Below are 23475 nucleotides of genomic sequence, written 5' to 3'. Positions count from 1 at the left end.
GCAAAAGTAAACTGCAAAAACAATGTGTATATTAATTAAACATTCTGTGTTTGGGATTCCAGTAATATAGTCCTGTAAGAATGCTTATATACACACTCATGTCCAGTGGTAGTTTAATAAAATAATAAGGCTGCTAATCTAGTTTGTAAAAGTAGTCTCTTTTTTTGTCATTTCATCTATGCAAATGTCAAAAGATAAAAAAAAACGGACTTTTGGTTGACTTTAGAATCTGATGTATATTATAAATATTGATGTTTTTTAACAAGAAGTCATCTCTGGCTATACTTTATTTATTTAATTTTGAAATAATTTTATTGATTGATTGATTTATTTTATACATCTTTATTGGAGTATAATTGCTTCACAATGCTGTGTTAGTTTCTGTGGTACAACAAAGTGAATCAGCCATAATAACTCAGTACACCCAGACTGTATTTCAACAGAAAGGGAGTTAAAAACAAAGCACACAGAGTGTCTACAGTGGGCAGACTGAAATATAGGAGTGATGAATATCCAGTGATTTAGGTTAATGTAGGCAATGAAGGAATTAGGAAAAAAAAAATTTATTTTGTTTCTATTTTTTGTGTGTGTGTGAGCCAAGGACAAAGCAGAAAGTTTATGTCTGTGTGTGTCTGCCTGTTTTTATTTTTGCTTTGTGTTGTTGCTTGAATTATCTGAAAGCAACTTAAAGTGTTCAACAAGATTCTGCAAGGTCTGCATTATTAGTCTATATAACAGTAGACATACTACTACTGGATCAAAACTACTTCAAAGCCTCATGGAGGAGCTGTTTCCAGGATATATAGTGATTGATTTGAAGTAACATGATGTGAGAGATACTACTAAGAATCTTAAAAGATGATAGAGTGTTTTTCAAGCTTCATGAAATATGATGAAAGTGCCTTGTCAAGGATTGCTAAAAGCTTACTCACGAGAAGTCCCTAAGTCACCACTGAGAATACATCTATTTCTTGATTGTTTTTGAGTAGCTGCTTGGCAGAATGAGGTGACACTATTTGTTTGGATACGAAAAAAAACAAAGTGACTGTGTGTGTACTGTGCTTGTTAACCAGACATCATCATTGTCACCTCAGACAGAATAGTATTTAGAGCTGAGTAGGATTTAATTTTATTTCAATATACCTAGATTGGTTTTATATTTTCATTGTGTTTGAAATGATTAATAGCCAGCAGCAATCCTTAGTGAAGGGAAGACAAAGACTGCTGCTGAATACTGTTATTGACTTGAAATGATAAAGATATATTCTCATTATAACTGCTCATAAAATAAATTTCTTAAGGAAAACAACTTCCTCTCTGCCTGTGCACTTCCCTGTAGGTATTTCATTAAAGGCTCTCTCCTTTTACTATTGACTCAAGAGATATTTCCGGGTTAAATCTCCTGACCCTGAAAGCCTATTTTGCCTGGTTTTAGTTCTTTTGTTCTCAGTCGCTCTCTTTGCCCCACTCCCATGGAAATGGCATATGAGACATTTGATTTTGGAGACCACTCCCACGGGAGACTTTGGCTCGCCCTGTAGCTCCAGATGCCTGTCTGCCCCTCCCCTGGAATGGGAGTTCAAACAGTAGGAACCGAGGTCCCCTTTAAATGTTATTGGGTGAGTATATTAAGTCCGTAAACATGGAGGCTCATATTTTTTTCTAGCATGTGCACTCTGAGTCACTTTCTTAGTGATAACACCCAGGATCTCTCATGAAGGAGTATTAGTAGTTATAGTTCTTGACCAAAATCCAAACCCCTAAAGCAACAAAGATGGAGGCGTGACATATAAGAAGGAAGGACGTTTAATCCTTATTGAGTTACTGACTTACCTACCATAGGCCAGGCTAAGCCGTCCAACTCCAAGTGTCGTCCGTGGATTAGCAGCATCAGCATCACCTGAGAGCTTGTTAGACATGCACAATCAGGGCTTCCCTGGTGGCACTGGTTGAGAGTTCGCCTGCCGATGCAGGGGACACGGGTTCGTGCCCCGGTCCGGGAAGATCCCACGTGCCGTGGAGCGGCTGGGCCCGTGAGCCATGGCCGCTGAGCCTGCGCGTCCGGAGCCTGTGCTCCGCAACGGGAGAGGCCACAACAGTGAGAGAGACCCGCAAAAAAAAAAAAAAATGCACAATCTTAGGCCATGCTTAGACCTACTTATCAGAAACTTCATCTTAATAAGATCCTAAGGAGATTCCTGTGCATGTTAGGAGGTGAGAAGTGTTGAGATAAAGCATTTAAAACTATTATATTTTCTCATGTAATCCTCACAGCACTTTCACATGGTTGGCTTTTATTATTCCCATTTTACAAAGGAGGAATATTAGGACTAGGGAAATTAAATCACATACTCCAATCCAGACGCTAACCTTTTTCCCATACACCACTGTCCCCATCTGTATAATTCTATGCCAATAACAGTAGTGATGACCATGCCAAAACACAGGGCTTTAATAACCTAGGGATAATTTGACAGCTGGGTAGCTACCACCTGATGTGAAAAAAAATATTTTGTTAATTACTCCCATAGCCAGGAGTAGTCACAAAGAAAATAGTTTCATTATTTTTAGTCACACCTCTGTTTTGAACCAGATGGTATTAACTTCTTTAATTTATAATCCAAAAGATTCAGTAGATTTCAATCTAAACAAACTTTAACTGCTGTCTCCACAAATAAAATTTAGTCTGGGACATTGAAATTTTGCCATGATAGTGGATGTTCCAAAAAGGTGACGCTGATTCTAAAAGCAATTCCTGAAGTAGAATTGTAAAAAAATAAAAAAATAAAAAAAAATAAACTAGTGCATAGTCTCCTAAGGTGTAAATACTCATTTTCATGTTCAAGTTCTGATGGTTTTGTTAAAAGTATCTTATAAAAATGTAAAATTTTTTTAAAGTATCTTATTACTTTTTGATCACAACTTTTACACTCCCAAGAAAAAGGACCAGGCATGAAATGGTAGAGATTGTTTCTTTCAAAAAGTCATTGTGGGAAATAAAACAAGTGGCACTACCCAACAGAAGTGAAGTTTAACAAGGCACTCAAGATTACCTAATGGAACCAGAATGTTTCAGTTAAAGGAAATTAATTACCATATTGGGGCTGACCTGACAGCACATTACGTAGAACATGGAAATGTGTAAGAGTATGAGCTTGCAGAACTTCTGACGTCATGAGACTGGTCACCCAGGGTAAAACTTGTGTAAAGCTTCAGTGTATCAAATTTCTGTCGCAAAACATCTTAGACTGACACCAGCAATCTATATAGCAGATAGAAGAAGCAAGCGTCAGAATTCCCGGAAACAAGATAAATTTCACTATCTTCCTAAATTTTCAGAATACATAGAAATCAGTTGGAAGTCATTTAAAGATTTCAGCTTGCTAATGATAAGCCAGATTACTGATTATATCCCAAGATCAGTGGTCCATAATGCTAGTGGACATGAAAATCACCTGGGAAGCAACCAGTGGACACTAACCCCAAAATTCTGATTTAATTTATCTGAGGTGGAGCCACTAATTTATAGATCTCCTCAGGTGATTCTGATGTGTAGCCAAAATTGAGAGTTCCTATCCTAAATGATGCTGAAATAAGTGAAAAACTAGTGAAGAGACCAGTGTTTGATATGCTGCTGAAAGAAAATCGTGAGGATTGGCCATATTTCACGTTACATCTGTTGTATCTTTGGAAGTAAGGCTAACATAAAGACATAGAATATAAGCGTGGATTTATGGAGGCCTCTTCTTTTCCCAGTACTCTTATGTACCAAGCATTTTTAATCAGTAATTGAAAATGATGGGGTAAGAAATTGTTTTATGTTTAGTTTTTTCTCTGTTATAAGGATGCTGCAATGAACATCCTTGTATATACATATTTGGTCTGTGAGACAATATTTGTATGGTAAATTTCTAGATGTCGAATTATTTGATCAAAATGTTTATACATTTCAAATGTTGATATTTATTTATTGCTACCTGCCCATCAAAGAGGTTATAGTAACTTATTTCCAAGTAGCATCTATTTCAACCTGTGTCTAATTATAAGATTGAATATACAAGAGAGACAGGATAACCAGGAGTATACATACCTAAGAAGGAAGGAGATTTGAAAAGAGAGCAATAGTTTTGAAAAAACTGTAGAGAGAGACGAAGTGAGGTAGTATAATTGTGATTATTGAGCAGTGTTAAAGGACAAGTTGAAGCTGTCATAAATGGTCAAATTTTCCTTCAAGTGACAGTTGGCTGTACAGGCAAGGAGAAAGAGTTAGATTCACCTATCTTTTTCAGTATTATATTTGGGATCCCCCATTATATTTTTCTATAGCTTTGTAAAGGAAAACTATTGATATAGTAGTGTTTATATTGCTAAGTATATGCAGTAGGAACACGTGCACAGGAGATATACAAAAAATTTTCATTGTGGCATTGTTGGTTGTACTAAAAATTTGGAAACAACATAAATGTCATTGATACTCAACCAATAGGAGAGTAAATAGACTGTGATAAGTTTACATAGTAGAATATCATACACATACATGCATGCCTGGTATAAATACTTGTTCCCGATGTATTATCTGTTTTTTATTGCTGCATTCCATTTGCTAAAATATTGTAAGAGTTTTTGTATATATGTTCATGAGGAATATTAGTCTATAATTTTTTTTTTTCTTCCACTTTTGGCCTTGTTTTGGGATTAGAGTAATGCTAGTCTTGTAAAATGAATTGGATAGTATTGCCTCTTCTTCAGTTTTCTGAAAGAGTTTGTGTAGATTGGTGTTATTTCTTATTTAGATGTTTGGTAGAATTCATCAGGAAAGCTATCTGGCCCTGGAGTTTTCTTTGAGAGATAGTTTTTAACCAAAAACTGAAATATATACACAGGGGTGTGTGTGTGTGTGTGTGTGTGTGTGTGTGTGTGTGTGTGTGTGTGTGTGTGTGTGTGTGTGTGTGTATGTATATATATTACTCGGGCTATGTATGTATTTTTAAATGTGCTTTGGTTGTGTCTAGGAATTTGTCCATTTCACCTTAGCTGTCAAGTTTATTGGCATAAATTTGTTAATTATATCTCATTAATAAGCTTTTAATATCTGTTGAATCTGTAGTGATTTTACTACATTGCTAAATATCGGCAATTTGTCTCTTTTCTTTTTTGATATCAGTCTGGCTAGAAGCTTATTAGTTTGATCCAGCTGTTGGTTTTATTGCCTCTCTATTGATCGCTGTTTATTTTATTGACTTCTACTCTGTCTTTATTATTTCCTTTCTCCTTCTTACGTCTTACTTTCGGTTTAATTTACTACTGGAAGAGGGCATTAAGAGGACATGACTGCCAGTTGACCCGAGAGCTGGACCTGCGCAACGGGAGCCTCTTTACTCCCCGCCCCCCGTGCTTGGAACGTACATTCTGCCCATCGTTCCCACAGTGGGAGCCATTTTCAAGCACACAGCCTTGAGAAAACAATGTGTTGTTAAGACTCTATGGACAGTTAACCTCTATATAAATTTTTAAGATTCTGGTGGGCGAGCATGGAGATATATTCCTCTTGCAACCGCCCAAGACCAAGTCTCATATGTAAAGTCCCTTGCTTGTTAAACCTGCCACATACCTATTTGGAGTGGTTTGTCTCTTTCTTCAGCTTTTCCCTGCCCTGTGTGTGTGAGGTCAGTTTGTTAACCAGTGTTTGCTCTTCTTTTTCTAGTTCCTGAGGTCGTTGATTTGAGACCTTTCTTATTTTTCAATATTGATTATTTTGGATTGTAACTTTCTAATTCTTGATTTATTACCATCCCACAAATTTTGGTATCTTGTGTTTTCATTTTTACTTCGTTCAGAATAATTTCTAATTACCTTTTTGATTTCTTCCTTGATCTATGCTATTTAGTTTCCAAATATTTGGGGCTTTTCTGTTATTGGTTACTAACTTAATTTTATTATGCTCAGAAAATGTCGTTCTTATTATTTGAACAATATTGAAGTATTGAAATTGTTTTATGACCCAGATATGGTCTATCTTGGTAAATGTTACATGTGCACTTAAAAAATGTGTACTATGCCGTTGCCATAGGGTGGAGTATTCTATAAATGTCAGTTAGGTTAAGTTGATAGATGGTGTTCTTCAGGTCTATATCTTTACTGATTTTCTGTCTACTTGTTCTATCAATTACTGAAAGAGGTGTGTTGAAATCTGTGTAGAATTGGAGAATTGTAAATTTCTCTTTGTAGTTCTATGTTTTTGCTTCATGTATTTTGACTCTAAGTACATAAACATTTAGGGTTTTTTATGTTCTGTTGATGTATTGATCCCTTTATTATTATGAAATGAGCCTCTTTATCTCTGTTAATATTCTTTGCTCTAAAATCTACTTTTTCTGATGTTATTACAGCATGACAGCCTTCATTTAATCATAACATGACACATCTTTTTCTATCCTTACACTTTTAACATTTTTGGTTGTATTTAAAATGTATTTTTTATAGGCAGCATATAATTAGGGCTTGCTTTTTTGGTCTAAATCAATCATCTCTATCTTTTAATTTTGTGTGCCCAGTTTAGAGGTTGCTTTGGGCTTTATATTATACATCTTAATGTATTACGTCAGCCAACAGGTGATATGCCACTTCACATATAAGAAGTTTACAATAGTATACTTCTATTCCCCTCCCCCGAGCCTCTCTTCTCTTGTAATCATACATTTTAATTCACCGTATGTTATAAATCCCACAATATAGTGTTATTATTTTGTGCTTTAAACCATCTCATCTTTTAAATTATTTTCAAAATACATTTTATATTTACCATTCTAAATGCTATTTTGAAATAATTATTATACAGGTGGCTGCAATTGTCTGCATCTTAATAACTTGACATTTCCTTCATGACAGAATTTTTTTTTTTATTTTTGTCTTTCTAACAGTATAGGCACCAAATTAATACTTTTGAAATTTCTACAAGTCACATTTTTATAATGTGATCTGTAAAAGGGACACATGCTCTATTGGTAAGTGAAAGAAGTCAATCTGAAAAGGCTACGTACTGTATGATTCCAACTATAGAAAATCTTGGAAAAGGGAAAACTATGGAGACAATTAAAAGGTTGTCACAGGTTTGGGGGGAGGAAGGAATGAATAGGTGGAGCATGGAGGATTTTTAGGGCAGTAAAACTATGCTGCATGATACTGTAATGGTGGATACATGTAATGATACATTTGTCAAAACTTGAAGAATGCACCACAGAAGTGTGAACCCCAATGTAAACTATGGACTTCAGTTGATAATGATGGGGCAGTGTTGGTTCATTAGTTGTACCAAATGTACCACGCTTGGGAGAGATGTAGATGTTGGGGGAGGCTGTGTATTGTGGGGAGAGGAAGGCGGGAACTCTGTACTTTCTGCTCAGTTTTGCTGTGACCCTAAAACTGCTCTAAAAAATAAAGTCTATTGAGAAATGTGGAAAAAAGGGGCATATGCTCTAAATAACTAAAACTCCATTCAATTCTTAATATTTTACAATTTTTCCATGATGAGGAAATTACTACTTTTTCTTCTGCTCAGAGCTCTTTTAAAATGTTTGTAGCATTCCAGTTTTACAAGTTTGGGATTTTCTTTCCAAAGATATCTCTCTTTTGTGCTCTGCAGCTACTTTCTTGGTAATTCTGAATTATCTTTCTGGACATCCCCACCCTAACTCAGTAACAGTTTAGAGAATGTCTTACTTCCTCCTATGCCTCCCTAGGATATTTGACTCCTGGTTTTGTTATTCTCTCCTAGTAGCCTGCTTGATCTGAATGTGCTCTGAATGGTGGCTTCCCACCTCCCATTCACCAAGCACAGTTCCCTATCACCCCCACCCACTGCTCCCATCCGTCCCTCGTGACAAAATCTGTATAGAACATTTCATGCGTGAGAGTGGAGTACCCTATTACTTGGGAGCCTGGCTTCTGCAGGTAGACTGACTGGGTTTAAATCCTGACTCTGCCACTTACCAGCCCTGTGACTTGGACAAGTTACTCAAGCTGTAAAATGGATAGAATGCTACCCACCTTATGTTGTTAAGAGAAGTAAAAGAGCTAATGCATTCAAAGTGCATAGTACAATGCTTCACACAAGGTTAGAACTTAATACATATTAGTACTTGTTAGTTATTATTTACACAAAGAAACTTCCCCTACAATTCCTTACTTTGCTATATTCATCAGTCATGTCTTTTTCTTTTTTCTAGTAGATAAACATTCATTCTCAAACATTCCATATGTCTTTGGACAAATGATACATTTGTTTAAAAAAGTTTTCAAAAATGTATTACTGAGTGTATTACAAGTCAGCAGATTGTCTCAGCAGGAGAAATTCCTCTTTAATAAATAAGCTAAGTTATTTTCAATATTTTACTGTAATGAAATATGAAACCAAGTATCATGAATTGCCTAGCCTAAGATAATTCTCTTTTGCTTTGTCTTATTTTCGTATATTATGAGAGTTTTACCAAGATATGGTCCTAAATTTAAAACTTATATTCATGTGTATATTTTTCCGATACAACTTTATCATGTAATTGCTAATTTTTATATCAGAAAATAATAAATTTCTTAGCATATATAAAATGTGAACGTGACTGTCAGTTTCTCCTACAAATCATATGTAACTTGATTCCCGTGGTAGACATATAGCATGCATACAGGGCATTACAGATATAACATGATAAAATTTACATGTGAAGTTCAGAAGCACTTAGAGGCTCAATACTTCTTCCCTGGATTAAATGTTTGCTGAATTCCATGGGCTGCAGAATTACTGCTAATGAAATTATACCCCGTGGCAGCAAGGTCAGCAAGATATCATTATTTTCCACATAAAGATACAATGCCCTCAGCACAATACCTGGGGCATGGAGAAGCCTGTTCACTGCTTTACTTATAGGAAAAGGTGTGTTTCTACTCTTGGTGTAGTGTCACAAATCACATAATTCTCCTTACAATTACATGTTGAAACTAGTTCAAAGATTGCTTAAGGACAGTCTATCTTGCTTCTTGGGGAACACATACCTGTGTGTCTTTCCAGAGATTTTCCCCCCATTTTTGTGTCTATGTATTAGAAACCTGCCTAGTTAGTTACGTTTTGAGAATTTTTCAAAGGGATAATGAACATATATGTGAAATGTTACACTTAATGCTGACCACACCATCAGAAATCTTCATATTTTTCTCTATATTGAGGTGGTGCACTCAAATGCCGGCATTTGAGTTGCATCTTGTTGGTTTACAAGTACAGGTCGAGGAGACAAGAGCATCAAGACACAAAGGGTCAAAAGACCTAATGCATGGGCAAGAGAGCTACTGCTTGCAGGTCAAATACAGCCTGTTGTCTTGTAAATAAAGTTTTATTGGAAAACAGCCATGCTCATTCCTTTATGTATTATCTGTGGCTGCTCGCACCTAAAATGACAGAGTTTAGTAGATACCACAGAGACTTATGCCTGGCAAAGCCTAGGTCATTACTATCTGACTCTTTTAGAAAACATTTGCCAATCCCTATTCCAAAGGGACAATTGGAGTTTAACTGTTTGGAGAGATAAAGAGCTACTTAACTTTGTTCTTGGATGTTAAACCTACAAACAATGCCCTGCAGTCCAGTTTGGAGGCGTTGCCTTTGTAGTTGTCTCAAATACCAGACTCTTTAGCCCTTCTTCTAGAGGACAGTACTTAATACTTTGGGTTTGAAAACCAGAGAAGTGTTAGCTCTCCAGCCATCATACTACTTTGGGGGGGTTTCTGAGTCAACTGCTGCATTGACAGTGTTCTCATCTCTTTTTCTGTACTTTGTCTCAATTAATCCTGGCAGGTAGCCTTGTTTTTTTTATTCTCTATAAAGGAGGTAAGGATTTATCTAAAATTACAAATATTCTCTCTAAAGAATCTAATATTTATTTTGATAATTCACTATTTAATTCAATATCTTGTGTCACAGGTACCTTCAATAGCATTCTTTTGAAATGTCCTTAAAATTTTATTTTGTATTTTATAATTCATGCTTCTCTTAATCTCTCATGATAATTGCAACCCTCAGAAACATGATTTGAGGGTCTATAAAGCCAAAGATATTTGTTACCATGTGGTTTTATTCTGATATTTTTATGTAAATATTTCCAACAAAGGTCACAAAATGAATATGTGACAGTTCACTGTACACATTACCTTGTATCACTTTTAATTTGCTGTCCAATCAAGAAGCGAGCACAGTGGCCTGGAAGGAAGACTAGAGGTTCTGGGAGCTTATGACAATTGCGTAGAAACTGAGTCCTGCTGCCCTTCAAACCTAAAGGGTCACATAGATCTAGGCTAGGTTGCTGACGGCTGCGTGTCTGATGTTTAGGTCTTAGAAGGGCAGAAACAGTACTCTGCCTCTTCCCCCCACCCTTTTTGTTTAACATTCAGAGGCATAAAATTGTCTGTTGGCTAAGAAAAAAGAAAAAACATCAAGGTACTTGTGTTTTCTTTTTTCTTGGAATGCTGATTATTTTATTTGATCAAGTCACTTTTCTCCTTTTTCCCTGTTTCTTCAACGGGAGCTGGGCCACACAGCTCAACATTTAATGGCTGGCCCACCCTTCTTCTTTTTTTCCTTTGGTAATTATTTGACATGTGTATACTTGAGAACCTCAATAAATAAAAATTGATCACTCAAATACATGATTTGTGCCATATAATCTGACAAGCATTTCAATATTTTAAAATCCCTGATTAGTTAACTGTCTTCTTACCTTCATCTGGAATTTTTGGTATTCTATAGACTCTGTATTCTATGATCCACCTTGGGCATTTCAGAATATATCAATAGAATGCTGTAGAGACATACGGTGATACTAAAAGTTAATGTCATTGAAAGATTCTAATAAATATAAAATGATAAAACTATGATTCACTAAACCTTCTATGCAATGAAGGTCAAAGAGTAGAGTGCATTGCTCAGAGGACTGGTGGTATCTGCACAGTTTAGTTCTGGCCCAGATTAATTTTACATGAGGAAAGTATAAAAGCTTCAAACTAAATATATATTGTTTCTATAAAAAGTCAGGATGGATGTTTCCTTTTTTTAGCTCAGTATGTAATTTTGAAACATTATCTGTTGAATAATAAATTAGGGAATCAAAATCTCTTTTTATTAGTCCTATAGAATGTCAGATATGGAATATATCTAAATTAAATATTGGAAAACTAAAATAAAAAGTTCAAAGTGGAATTAATTGGTAACAAAAGGGGCATTCATCTTCTATTAGCTTGAAAAATCAGGAAATTAATAGTCAATTTAAGACTATTAAGATTATGGTTTACTACTGTGTTTTATCAGTGAAGGTACAGTGTTCCTTTATCCTGGAGTTAGGTTTATTATATATTGTGAGAATGGATCAAAAAGCCAAGTACATAGTTGTCTAGGAATCTGATTTTCCTTGGGTGTGTCATTTTACCTAGTCATTTCTCTGTATCTGTGAGTAGTGGATTATTCTAGACTGTGAATGTGAGTGAGGTAAAGACAGAATTTTGCTGGAGAAAGTAATTTGTGCAGCTAAAGTTTCCTCAACAATCTGTTGGGTAGAGGAGATGGATTTTGTTGTGAAGGAGTGGTTATTTAGTTTACTAATTCTTTGTCATCAAAGCTGTAATGATTCAAATGATATGCAATTAGGATATAATTCACTTTGCCCCAGCTCTTCCTCAGTGTGTGGGCTGTCAACACTGACTTGTTACTGTCAGTAATTAAGTATGATCATTTAGTGTAGAAGCCTTAAAATTGGAAATGTATATGCAAGTATCCACTTCAGCAATGATCACCCCGAAACATTGCCTGTCTTTCTTACTTAGTGCCATGGGTTTTGAGTTCAAATGACAAAGGTCAGTAAGATAAACTTTGATTTTTGGATGACATTTCTCACCTCTAACCCTTATCTTCTCTGGTTTTTATAGCTGGGGCATAACTCTGAGTGGAATCATAGAACTGATGAAAGGATATGTTTGTCTAAATAATTTGTTCCAACCTAGAGCCTTATGGGTACTAATTCCACAATGTATGCTGCTCATCCCCTGATTTAGTCTGATTAGTATAGTTGTAGACAAACTATAATTTATGATTTAGTGAATCAGATACCTTGGCATAGGGAAATAATGAGGTGTTATTTTTTCTTACTTGTTGGAGGTCCACAGATTTTTCATTTGTGTCTTCTAGGTTTTTTTTTTTTTTTTTTAATCCACCACAGTTTTTCTTAGTGCAAGAGATTTTCTGTATTAGATACTTGTTTTTTCTTGCCATATTTGTCATTCCTGGGGAGCAATATTCAAGCCACCTATGTCTTTCAGAATTTAAGCCATATTGTTGCACACATAGGACCAGGATACTTTGTGTTACTTCAGATAATAATGAAAGTTATTTATAAGCAAACATAAATGGAGATTTGTCAGTTATTTTCCAAATTCATTTAACTTCTAAGAGAACTATGAAAAAGCAATGTGCAGTAGCATAAGAGAGTACTTTGGTTTTCCAGCGTACCTCTCATGACTCTGTTCACCTCTACACCAACAAACGACTAATGAATTGTTTCCTCTGAACCCCGTACACAGCTGTAGATTACTCTAGGGCCGATGACCAGTCATGAACCACATGCTTTGTGAGGTGTTGTGGTTAAATTAACAATGACATTTAAAACATGGCTTTTAGTTTGGGTTCCCTGAGATATGAGTGAGGTTAGAGCAGTGGTTCTCAAATTGTTATCCCTGGACTAAAAGCATCAATATCACCTGGGAACTTTTTAGAAATGAAGATTCTCAGGCCCCACCTAAGAGCACTGAATCAGAAACTCCAGATGTGATACCCAACAATCTGTGTTTAACAAGCCTCCCTGTAGTTCTGATGCATCCAACATTTTAAGAAGCATCCATTTGGGTATTATGCTGCCTCAATCCAAACTGTTAAGATGTAAAACAGTAATTGGTGCCGTATGGGACATTAGTCTGAACCTTTATATCCAGAGATAGTCAAGGAGAGATTTCTTCTTCAAAAAAGTCTCGGTGTCTGAAAGATATGTAACATTACTAGTCTATGTCAATTCAGCTTTAAACACTAATTAACAGTATCCTGTTTTAGGGGATAAGAGAGTTTTAAAATAATTCCTGAGGTTTAGAACAATGCACTGTTAAGAAAATAAGTCAAAGTTACTACTGGTGTTTTGCAAATGGATTTGTCTTCAATATTTTACAAAGCATTCATAGTGTTTTATTGAGGCAGTAAATCAATAAAAAACCTAATAGGTGATTAATTGACTTGAATTGTATGTTTTCCTTTCTGACTTTAACCCAGTCCTCCCCCATCAGTTGATATGAAATGTATAAATCTCGCATTGCTTTATAATCTATCACATGGGAATCAGTTATTTACTTTGCTTGCTTTAGCTCTGTGTCTATATAAAATCATACTTCTGGATTTTATATGATTGAAAGTGCGTATAACAAAACCCAAGGCCTAGGCTGATTAGGTAAAAATTGATGAGAGCCATCAGCCAAGGAATCCCGTGAATGTTTTTATTGGAAGTACACAAATCTGTGATGGTGTTCACACTTGCTAATGAGTAACTGACAAACTAAAGAAGTATCTTCAGGAATCTAATAGTAAGTTAAGGTTGAATCTAGAGAAGTCACCCTAGCGGTCAAGATTTATTTTATCCAGCTTGCAGTTGAGAAACACCAGGAATAAAGAAAAATATATATTCAGAAACATGCACAAGAAAATAATCCAGTTTCTCAGATTCTCACACAGCGACCCATCTGCCTGTGATGCAATGGGCACTGTGGGACTTTCAGCACATCAAAATAGATCATAGTAGGGCTTCCCTGGTGGCGCAGTGGTTGAGGGTCCGCCTGCCGATGCGGGGGACACAGGTTCGTGCCCCGGTCTGGGATGATCCCACATGCCGCGGAGCGGCTGGGTCCGTGAGCCATGGCCGCTGAGCCTGCGCGTCCGCAGCCTGTGCTCGGCAACGGGAGAGGCCACAACAGTGAGAGACCTGCGTACCACAAAAAAAAAAAAAAAAAAAAAAATCACAGTAGATGACTGGACTATCATCTAGGTAGTAATACTGTCTTGTAAGCCAATGACTGTTTTTTAAGCATTTTACTAAAATTAGGAACTATCAGAAGGCTGAGGGGAAATGTGCCTTAGGGTTACATTTACCACCCACGTCATGCTCTTTTCTTCCTAAGGCAAAAGGAGAAATGTTCCTTCATTTAAAAGGTAGAATAATAATAATAAAAAAATCCATTGCCACCCCCCCCAGTTGCCATGGTAACAAAATGACAAGTGACTTTCATGTGCTTTCACTATGCATCAATAATAAGGTAGCCATTTGGGAGTAAATTCATTCTCTTCAGAACATGTCTTTTGAGCACAAGTACCATACTCTTTCCTTAACTCATGAAGGAGGTGTTATTCATGCTGTACTTAATTTAGCAATTATTAAATAAGTTGTTTTTTTAAAGAAAAGAAGCAATAGGAGATAAAGACTTAATTTAGTACCATTTCCTCCATTTCCATTCCTTTTATTTTTTTCTTTGGATGAGTGGTCAGGAAGACGTAGTAAAGAATGAAATACATAAACCATAATTTGGATAATAAAATATATTTTGGACATTTCTAAACACCACTTAGGGAAGCGCCAACTAAATATAGAAGAGCAGTAAAAGAAGGTGAGCTTTAGCTTTAGCTATATGACGAATCATCTGTATTTCTTCTTTTATTCTCCCTAGCTTCCACCCTGTTCCTAATGCTGTGTGATTACTTGTTATTACTGTTGAGTCTTGCTTCACTGTCATCTCTCTATTCATAATCTTTTGAGATAGGGAAGTAGCTATAATTATTTCAGCATAAAAATAAGGTAACTGCTTCAGGAAATTCAACTATTTCTCCAGTCTACATATTAATTACCTTTAGCTATAAATTACCATTGGACAACACTTCATTACATTTCATATTATTTGCCTTATTTTTAGAATTGTATTTCTTTCCAAAGCGGTGTTCATAGATCACCACCAGTTGCTTTCTCTTTCTTCAGCCAATTGCTTTCTTCTTCTGGTGGCAACTGATTTAAGACCAACTAATATGTTTTTTTTTTTTTTTTTGCGGTACTCGGGCCTCTCTCACTGTTGTGGCCTCTCCCGTTGCGGAGCACAGGCTGCGGACGCGCAGGCTCAGCGGCCATGGCTCACGGGCCCAGCCGCTCCGCAGCATGTGGGATCCTCCCGGACTGGGGCACGAACCCATGTCCCCTGCATCGGCAGGCGGACTCTCAACCACTGTGCCACCAGGGAAGCCCCCCAGCTAATATCTTTTCTTCCCGGGCACATAGATCTAAAATCTTACTTTGTGAGTCTTGTTGTTGAAGGTTCTATACCTGAAGGTAAAATTAAATGATCCACTAATCAAGTTTTATGAGCACTTTCACACTTTTCAAATGATTCAGCAAAAGGTAAAAAAAACTTCTTGCAATCTAGTCCATAAGCTCTACTGGCCTTAAGTATCTGTCTAACAAAAGGCAGAGGGTCCTCCTAAATAGTGACTAAATCATTGTGTCCCACATTTTAGTGTGTAATCAAAGGAAATGGATTTCTATCTCAATGTTTCTTTACACCCAGACAATAAAAAGGGGCAATCTGTGTCTTTAGGCATAAGAACTTTTTCTTCTTAAGAAATTTTAGCCTTAATGAAATTAATTCACTTGAAACTTTCATTATAAAGATTCCAACAATAACATACCATCAATGATGTTTGTTAGAATTGTATTAATCTTAGTAGTGTATTAATATTACTAAGGAGGAATGCAATCATGTTGCCATAGTGCTCATGTTTTTACTTTTTATAATACCCTTTTATACCCAGTATTTACCTCACTGCATAATAAGAAAACCGATGATCAGCTAAAGGTTGTTTTAACCCAGAACCACATATCTAAAATATTAAAACAAAAATAAAAAGCAGATGTTCTGAATTTCAGTTCTAAGAATCTTTTTGCCACATGATGCCTTCCACCTTCTTCCTTTAAAAATGAGGGGTGATACATATATGTGTCTATGTGTGTACACATTTACCAGTAATCAGAACCCACCATGCACTGTCATATTTATCAACCCTATAAAAATAACCTTGGAAGTTCAAAAATACATGTATTTGGACACCATTGTATAAGTCAATTGACTTAAGCTAGACCAAGCAGTACGTGAAATAAGTGAAGTTTCTCTCTAGGAATTCAGTGATTCTTTTTAAAATATAACCAAGCTCTTTGTGGAACTCCTGTTGATTCCCAGAGGTCTCTAGCCAAGCTGTCATTCACTCCTCTGAAGCCTGCAGCCCATAAGTATTGCAGATTTCTGCTTCCCTTCAGGTCCTTTACAGTCTTTCTCTTCAAACTTTTGCTCTGTATTGTCTAAGCTAACGGTTAAAAATCTCAGTAATTATCCCACAGAATAGTCCATAGGTACCAATGATTTGATTTATGGTCATTTAATAGGATTTAGCCCTTTACAGAATACTGTATAACTTAGAAAAAAATTTCCTTTGTTTAGTCTCTTCTCGTTAGAATGTAAGTTTCATGAAGGAAAGGATTCTATTCTGTGTTCTTCAAAGATATATACCAGGTATCTTGAATAGTGCTTGAATATCACATAATATGTGCTCAATTAATATTTTTGGCAAGAATTCCTGGGGGGACTTCCCTGGTTGTTCAGTGGTTAAGAGTTCGTCTTCCAATGCAGGGGGTGTGGGTTCAATTCCTGGTCGGAGAGCTAAGATCCCCCATACCTGGCAGCTAAAAAGCCAAAACATAAAGCAGAAGCAACATTGTAAAAAAACCAATAAAGACTTTAAAAATGGTCCACATCCAAAAAAAAAAAAAAATCTTAAAAATTCATGAGGTAAAAACAACTATTCATGATGTCATCTCTGTTCTTTCAGATAAGAGTACTTAACATATAATCCTTTCTGAGTGCCTAAAATTTTCCAGACATTGTTTTAAGTATATGGGTTATCTCATTTCTTCTTCAAATTAACTTTTTAAATATGCTACTAGTATTATTCCCATTTTACAGGTAAGAAAACTAGAGTTTATAGAGATGAAGAACCTTCCTCAAGATATTGCTGATAGCATCAACAAGCTCAGACAGTTTGATTCCATGGCTCACATTCCTATCTACTATAGCATATGTTTTAAAGGTAGTTTCTATTTTGGCTAAGCTGAAGAGTAATTCCAATGGTGGAAAATTTGGGCTAAAAGGAAAGGAGATTGACACATGGCAGGACAGGAAGGAAAATATTTCTGAAGCAGAAAATTCTTATATTATGTCCTCTCACATGTTCCGTCAAGGCAGGTCCCCCTAGAGAGACTCTATAACCTGGCATATCATGAGAGTTGACTTTATTGTTGATAACAGAATCTGAACCTCTTCTGACTCTTTTTAACTAACAGTATTTTCCTCTCCTTACCTTTTTCAGCCAAGTTTCTTGGCTAGAGATTGGGTAGATAAGCCCTTTGGAGAGGGTATGTGATAAGCCTCATGCTGTACCAGAGCTAATCGGGTAGTGCAATGATAAACTAAGAGGGGGAGGCAGGCACACCAGTGAAGTAGCCATTTCTTAGTCCAGGAGGGCAGTGTTTGAGCAGAGATAGTGCAGAAGAGAAGGATGACATTGTAGAGTTACAGGGCATAGAATTTGCCAGCTATTTGGAGAGGGAATAAAAGAATGAGGGAGACCTCAAATGTGACCCTGAGGAAAAGTTTCAGGGCATGCATGACAGGAAAAGTGGTGGTGATGTTAACAGAGGAACAGGATGGAAATAATATGTTTTCATTATATTTTCCTGAAATGCCAAGTCAGATCTGCTACCCGTGAGGGTTGAATAAAGACATTTTCATACATGCAAAGTCTCAAAAATGTAGCTCCCACACAACTTTTGACAGAAAGTTTCTGACAGTTGTGTTCTGCCAAAATGAGGGAATGGACTACAAAAAGAGATATGGGATCTGGGAAAGAGGGGTTACAACACAGGGAAGAGGCAAGGTGAATCCCAGGATGACAGCAAAAGGTGATCCCAGGATGGCAGCTGTGTGGTAGGCCAACACAGTCCGGATTGGAGCAGGTCAGAAGGCTCCAGGAGAAATTTCTTCAGTAGGATGAACTTGACAAAATATCAAATATATTTGTATATTCTGAGAGGAGGTTTGTTTATCCAAGGAGAGGATTAATTAATTGAAATATTGATCAGTATGTAGAAATTTGGAAATTAAAACATTAAATTTAGAGTAAACAAAAAATTACACAAGAATGGAAAATTAATCAGCACAGTACATGGTTCTGCTGGAAATAGATTTACATAGTATTATTATTATAAATGTTAAATAGTAATCTAACATAAGTTTGTTCTACTGGGAGAATGGGAGAAGGGAAAAAGGAGGAAGTGATGTGAAGGAGTGTGGGCAAAAAGAGCTGAATCTTCATTTTCTTTACCAAGAAATCAATAGTGATTAAAATAAAAAACAACAACAAGAGCCATCATAAGTATTGATAAATTATTTAAAGACATGAAGGTAAAACAAAAGAATCAGCTAAAAGAGTTAAAAGTGTTTACCGCTGGATAAAATGAAAGGTGTGTGTGTGGGGGGGGTGATGACAGTTTACTTAAAAAAAATAACGTAGAGTTGTAGAATAACAAACCTTGTAGAAGTGTAGAATCTTTAAAATATCTGTATAACTTTGATAAAAAATAAAAACTAGACTTTGAAAGAAAGCAGAGGAGAAGGGATTAGTCTTAGCAAGATGGATGGATGATTACAATTAAGGATGAAGATAATGCAGATGAAGGAGTTAGAAATTAGGAAACTTTAAGGAATTTTAATTCAGAGTATCTCTCATATTACCAGAAAGAGAATGAGCTAACGTCTTCTGCTGAAAAGTCAAAGCCCTTGAGTATTAGAACGTGGTGGGTCAAAGAGGGAAGAAGACACTTATTAAAAGGATCGCCATGCATCAGTTGAATCAAACTAACATTAGAGGGGGGAGGGGGAGGCATGGACTGGGAATTTGGGATTGGTAGATGCAAACTATTACATTTAGAATGCATAAACAACAGGGTCCTACCGTATAGTACAGGGAACTATATCCAGTCTCCTGGGATAAACCATAATGGAAAAGAATTTTTAAAAAGAGTGTCTGTATGTGTAAAACTGAGTCACTTTGCTGTACAGCAGAGATTGGCACAGCATAGTAAATCAACTATACTTCAATTAAAAAAAAAAACAAAATGAATAAACAAAAACTTTTCCAACAACAACAGCAAAACTAACATTAGAAAGCCTAAATCTGTAGGGTACTTTGTCAGTGAAAGTTCATGGTTTTCTATAGCAGCTGCAGTCTCTGAATGAAATAGCCAATAGGGAACTTGGAGGTTTGTTAAGACGTGGAAAATGGTGAAGATGAACTAAAGGAAAGAAGGCATGTTAGATTCCCAGTCCCTTAGTAGAAAGGCAAATATGGGGAACATCATGGAAATTAGGAGCCATCAGGAGACTGGAGGTTATAATTAAAAAGAAGAACAGAATGAGAGAAAAGGATGGGAGATTGATGTCAAAGATGGGAAATGCAGCTTTTAAGATTGTAGTGTAGAACTTCTGCAAGCAACAGCGAGGTAGGCGAACCCCCAGTCCAAATAGGCAGCCAGCAACAAGCAGGTCAACAGCAACAGGTGACACTGATGCAGTCACAGGGGAGGCTGAATCCCTAAGGCAGAAAGTCAGTCACATTGGCCTGAGATGTAAGACGTAGATGGAAAAACCAGTGAACCAAAGTACTCATGGTCCTTCCAAGAAGAGCACAACCCAAACACGTTCGCTAGAATTTGGTGCAGGCGAGTCACTCTAGTCAAGTCAGCAGCCCTGGAAATTGCCCTTAAGCTCGTGGTCTTATGCTCACATTGTGCTGGGAATGCATTACTGCACTGCAAGCAGTTAATTAATCAAAGTGTGTAGCTTCTGAAATATGCAGATAAATTAGGAAGGAAAATTGAAACTGTGTTACGTGATTTTTCTTAATGATTAGAGTGTGTTCTAAAGAAACAGAAAAACAAATTGATTGCCGAAAACCATGTTAATGTGCTTTTAATTCACAAGGGTTAAGCATATAATAGTCAGGATATTGAAAGTTAAGGTTCTCATAGAAACATTAATTTGACAACATTATGCATACTAGGTGTGGGAGGTTTATATTTTATAACATTAAAAGCAGAAGGGAATATTATAAAATGTGACTCAGTTAAACAAAATAAAATAACAAATTCAGGGGAAAGTCATTAAACATGACTATGGGGAAAAAATTGTTTTGCAACCCCCAAAGAAGGTTGTAAAATTTAATTTTAGAACATAATGCCTTCAAATTTTAAAAAATGTTTTCAATGGAAATTAATCATTTTTACCAAAAATGAATTTTCCTAACACACTGTATATTCTGATATTAGTTTAGGCCTCTCATTTGCAGTCCAGATTTGATCCTAATAGACTAAAAGGAGAACTGACTGGCTGTTACAGGGCCTAGTTGATAAAGATTTTGGAGAGTGAAAATAAATTTAAGGGTTTGAAATACTTTTTGTTTAGTTTATAGAGAATATGGACGATAGTATACATGTGAATAAGCCTGTCAGTGTACTAGTACTTTGTTTACACATTTGCCTTCTATGGACTTCTGCATACTATTTGCATGTATGCATTACGAAAATTCCAATCTGACATGCAAAATGTCTTATGTAGGTGGCATAGAAAAAGAAAAGAAGCTTAAGGCATGTTCAGGGAAGGAAGTATTCCAGAAAACAAACCCACAGCCTTTAATATGTCTCTGTGTTGGTTCCCACCTCACAAACTGGACAGCAGGTCTGGGAGACTGACTTCTCCAGTGGAGCTGTACTGAGCCACAGGCTGCTATTCCTGTCACCCTGGTCACAGAAGCTGTTTACTCTATAGGTGATGCAGGAAACAAGAGTGGTGGACCCATGCAGTAACCCCTTAGAGTGTGTCACCTCCCAATGCAGTCAGAATTAAAGACAATAATGAAAGAAAGAAAGAAAGGAAGGAAGGGAGAAAGAGAGGAAGGGAGGAAGGGAGGAAGGGAGGAAGGGAGGAAGGGAGGGGGAAGAAGGAGGGAGAGAAGGAGGTAGGAAGGATACTATATTACTAACATAATACTAATTTAATTATAATTATTACTCAATTCTAATTATTATTTAGTCATTTAATTTTAAGTAATAATAAAGCCTTTCTTATCCTTTAAATCAAATATAAGCTATTATTTGGCACAAAATTAACAAGTGGCAACAACCTCCCCCCCATAAAGGAGCAGATCATGAAAATATAAATTGACATTTTGCTAACATTTCTATTTTCCATTGTATTTTATGTCATAGCAAAGCACTCTACAGAACAATAGAGGTCCATTCATGGAAGAGAGATATGTAAATTCCTGAGCTAGCAGACTCCTGGCCCAATATTCAAGCCACCTCTTCAAAAAGGGCACAATGATCTGCATTTTTCACTGAAGAACCTATGCAGCCGCATTCCATGGCAATGAACTCTTTATAAACTTGATGAAGAAAAATGCTTTGTATGTTTACTTTAATCTTAACCCCCTGCTATTTTCTGTTTCCAAACAAACAGAAGGACAAATGCAAACTGCCAACTCGCAGGATGTACAAACAAGTGTTATTGAATATTCAGAAGTGTGGTGGTATTTCTAAAGTTCAGCAACAAATCACTTAGAGTCTTTCTTTTGTTTTTAATTTTCCTTATTCAGGCACCACAAGGCCACATAAGGAGGGTGAGGTTCCTGGAGTGGACTATATTTTCATCACTGTTGAAGATTTTATGGAATTGGAGAAAAGTGGTGCTCTCCTAGAAAGTGGGACTTATGAAGGTAAGCACAGCTCTACTGCTGAATTTATTTCTCATCGCATCACATTTTTCTCCTTTGTCTGAAATGCATTAGAACATCAGATGACTAATGTGCTGTTGTTTTGGTTTGAGAGCTTTAATGAGGTCACTTTAGTAGTGTATTTTGTAAAGAAAAATTAAAATATATCTGCGTTAATTCTACTCTTAAGATGCCAAGAGAAATGTGTATGTACATACCTACTGAAGTATCCTTGTGATCAGGATATCCTGAGGCTAAGCTGTGATCGTCCAGATAAATTATCTTCATCTCTAGATAGCATCTAAAGAGCACAGGGCTTGAGTTCCAGTCCTGTCACTACCTCTGTGTAGTTTTCTCCGGTTGCTTCACTTCACTTGCCTTTACTTGCCTCTCATGCAAAATGATGGTGTAGGAAAATATGATCTGTGGATGAACTCCAAAGCTCTACCACATGTTTCCTTGTGTGCCCATGTCAAACACGAACAAATGAAATTAAAACCTTGAAGGTGGGACGTATGATTCAGTGGAAAAAGCACTGTAACCTAAGCCAGAATCTGCTTCAGTTCAAAACCTGGCTTTACTACTTACCCACTATGAATATTAAGTAACCCGGTGAGTATCTCTGAACCTCAGTAGTCTTATCCATAAAAGGAGAAATGATAGCATTGAAAAATACAAATAAATAACATGCTTGCATGTATATGTTCAAGTGACATCTACATGTATGTAGTTTATGTCTAATGAAGTTACAGATCTGTGTCTGTATAATGAAATTTTAAAGTAATATAACTAAAAAACAGTAGAAAATAATACCTTTATTCCTACGTCGCAGTTACTGTATGTGTAAACTATATTTATATGTATTATTACATCCAAAGGTGAATCTAGTTTTACTGAACTGCAGTTAATAGTGAGTGATATTAAAAACAAAACTCATATGCATTGCTGCTTAGCCCATCAAACATCAGAGGTCTACCATGAGCAACGAAACTGGATTTGTAACAGTTGGCCCTCCTCTTCCTCCTTCATTTACTTGTAGAGGCCCAGTGGACTATAGTTATTTAAGAACTCAGTATTTTTAAGTTGTTAGAAGTATTAAAATCTCTTTTTACTTCACACTCCTAAGGCAATTTAGGCTGACACATGTGCCTAAGTTATGGGTCAGACATTTAGTTGCTAATTTCCACATTCATAGGAAATAGGCAAAAATACCCACGAAAAGAAAATGGTTTTATATGAGTGTTGTTTCCTCTTCTAATTGTCAAAAATGAATGATAGTGAAGATTGATTGAAAATATTATATTTATTGCAGTATAGTTGATTTACAGTATTATATTAATTTCAGGTTTTCACAGCATAGTGATTCAGTATTTTTATACATTATACTCCATTAAAAGTTATTACAAGATAATGCCTATAATTCTGTGTGCTATGCAATATATTCTTGTTGTTTCTCTGTTTTATACATAGCAGTTAAATGAAAAAGCTGT

At 36.2% G+C, this 23475-nt stretch overlaps 1 protein-coding gene across 3 annotated transcripts in view; it reads left to right on the top strand.

The window, feature by feature from the left end:
- The window catches only part of MAGI2 (membrane associated guanylate kinase, WW and PDZ domain containing 2), a gene marked incomplete at its 3' end in the record, with an annotated part of 1335869 nt that overhangs the window by 711735 nt on the left and 600659 nt on the right, over positions 1-23475 (top strand). For all 3 annotated transcript variants that reach the window (XM_082846749.1, XM_082846748.1, XM_082846750.1), the window contains exon 3: positions 21869-21988. In XM_082846749.1, the coding sequence (XP_082702875.1) occupies positions 21869-21988 (120 nt within the window). The remainder of the gene's footprint in view (positions 1-21868; positions 21989-23475) is intronic.

Source organism: Leucopleurus acutus (genome assembly GCF_964270905.1).
Source record: "Leucopleurus acutus genome assembly, chromosome: 9".
NCBI lineage: Eukaryota > Metazoa > Chordata > Mammalia > Artiodactyla > Delphinidae > Leucopleurus > Leucopleurus acutus.
This window is presented reverse-complemented; position numbering and strand designations above follow the sequence as displayed.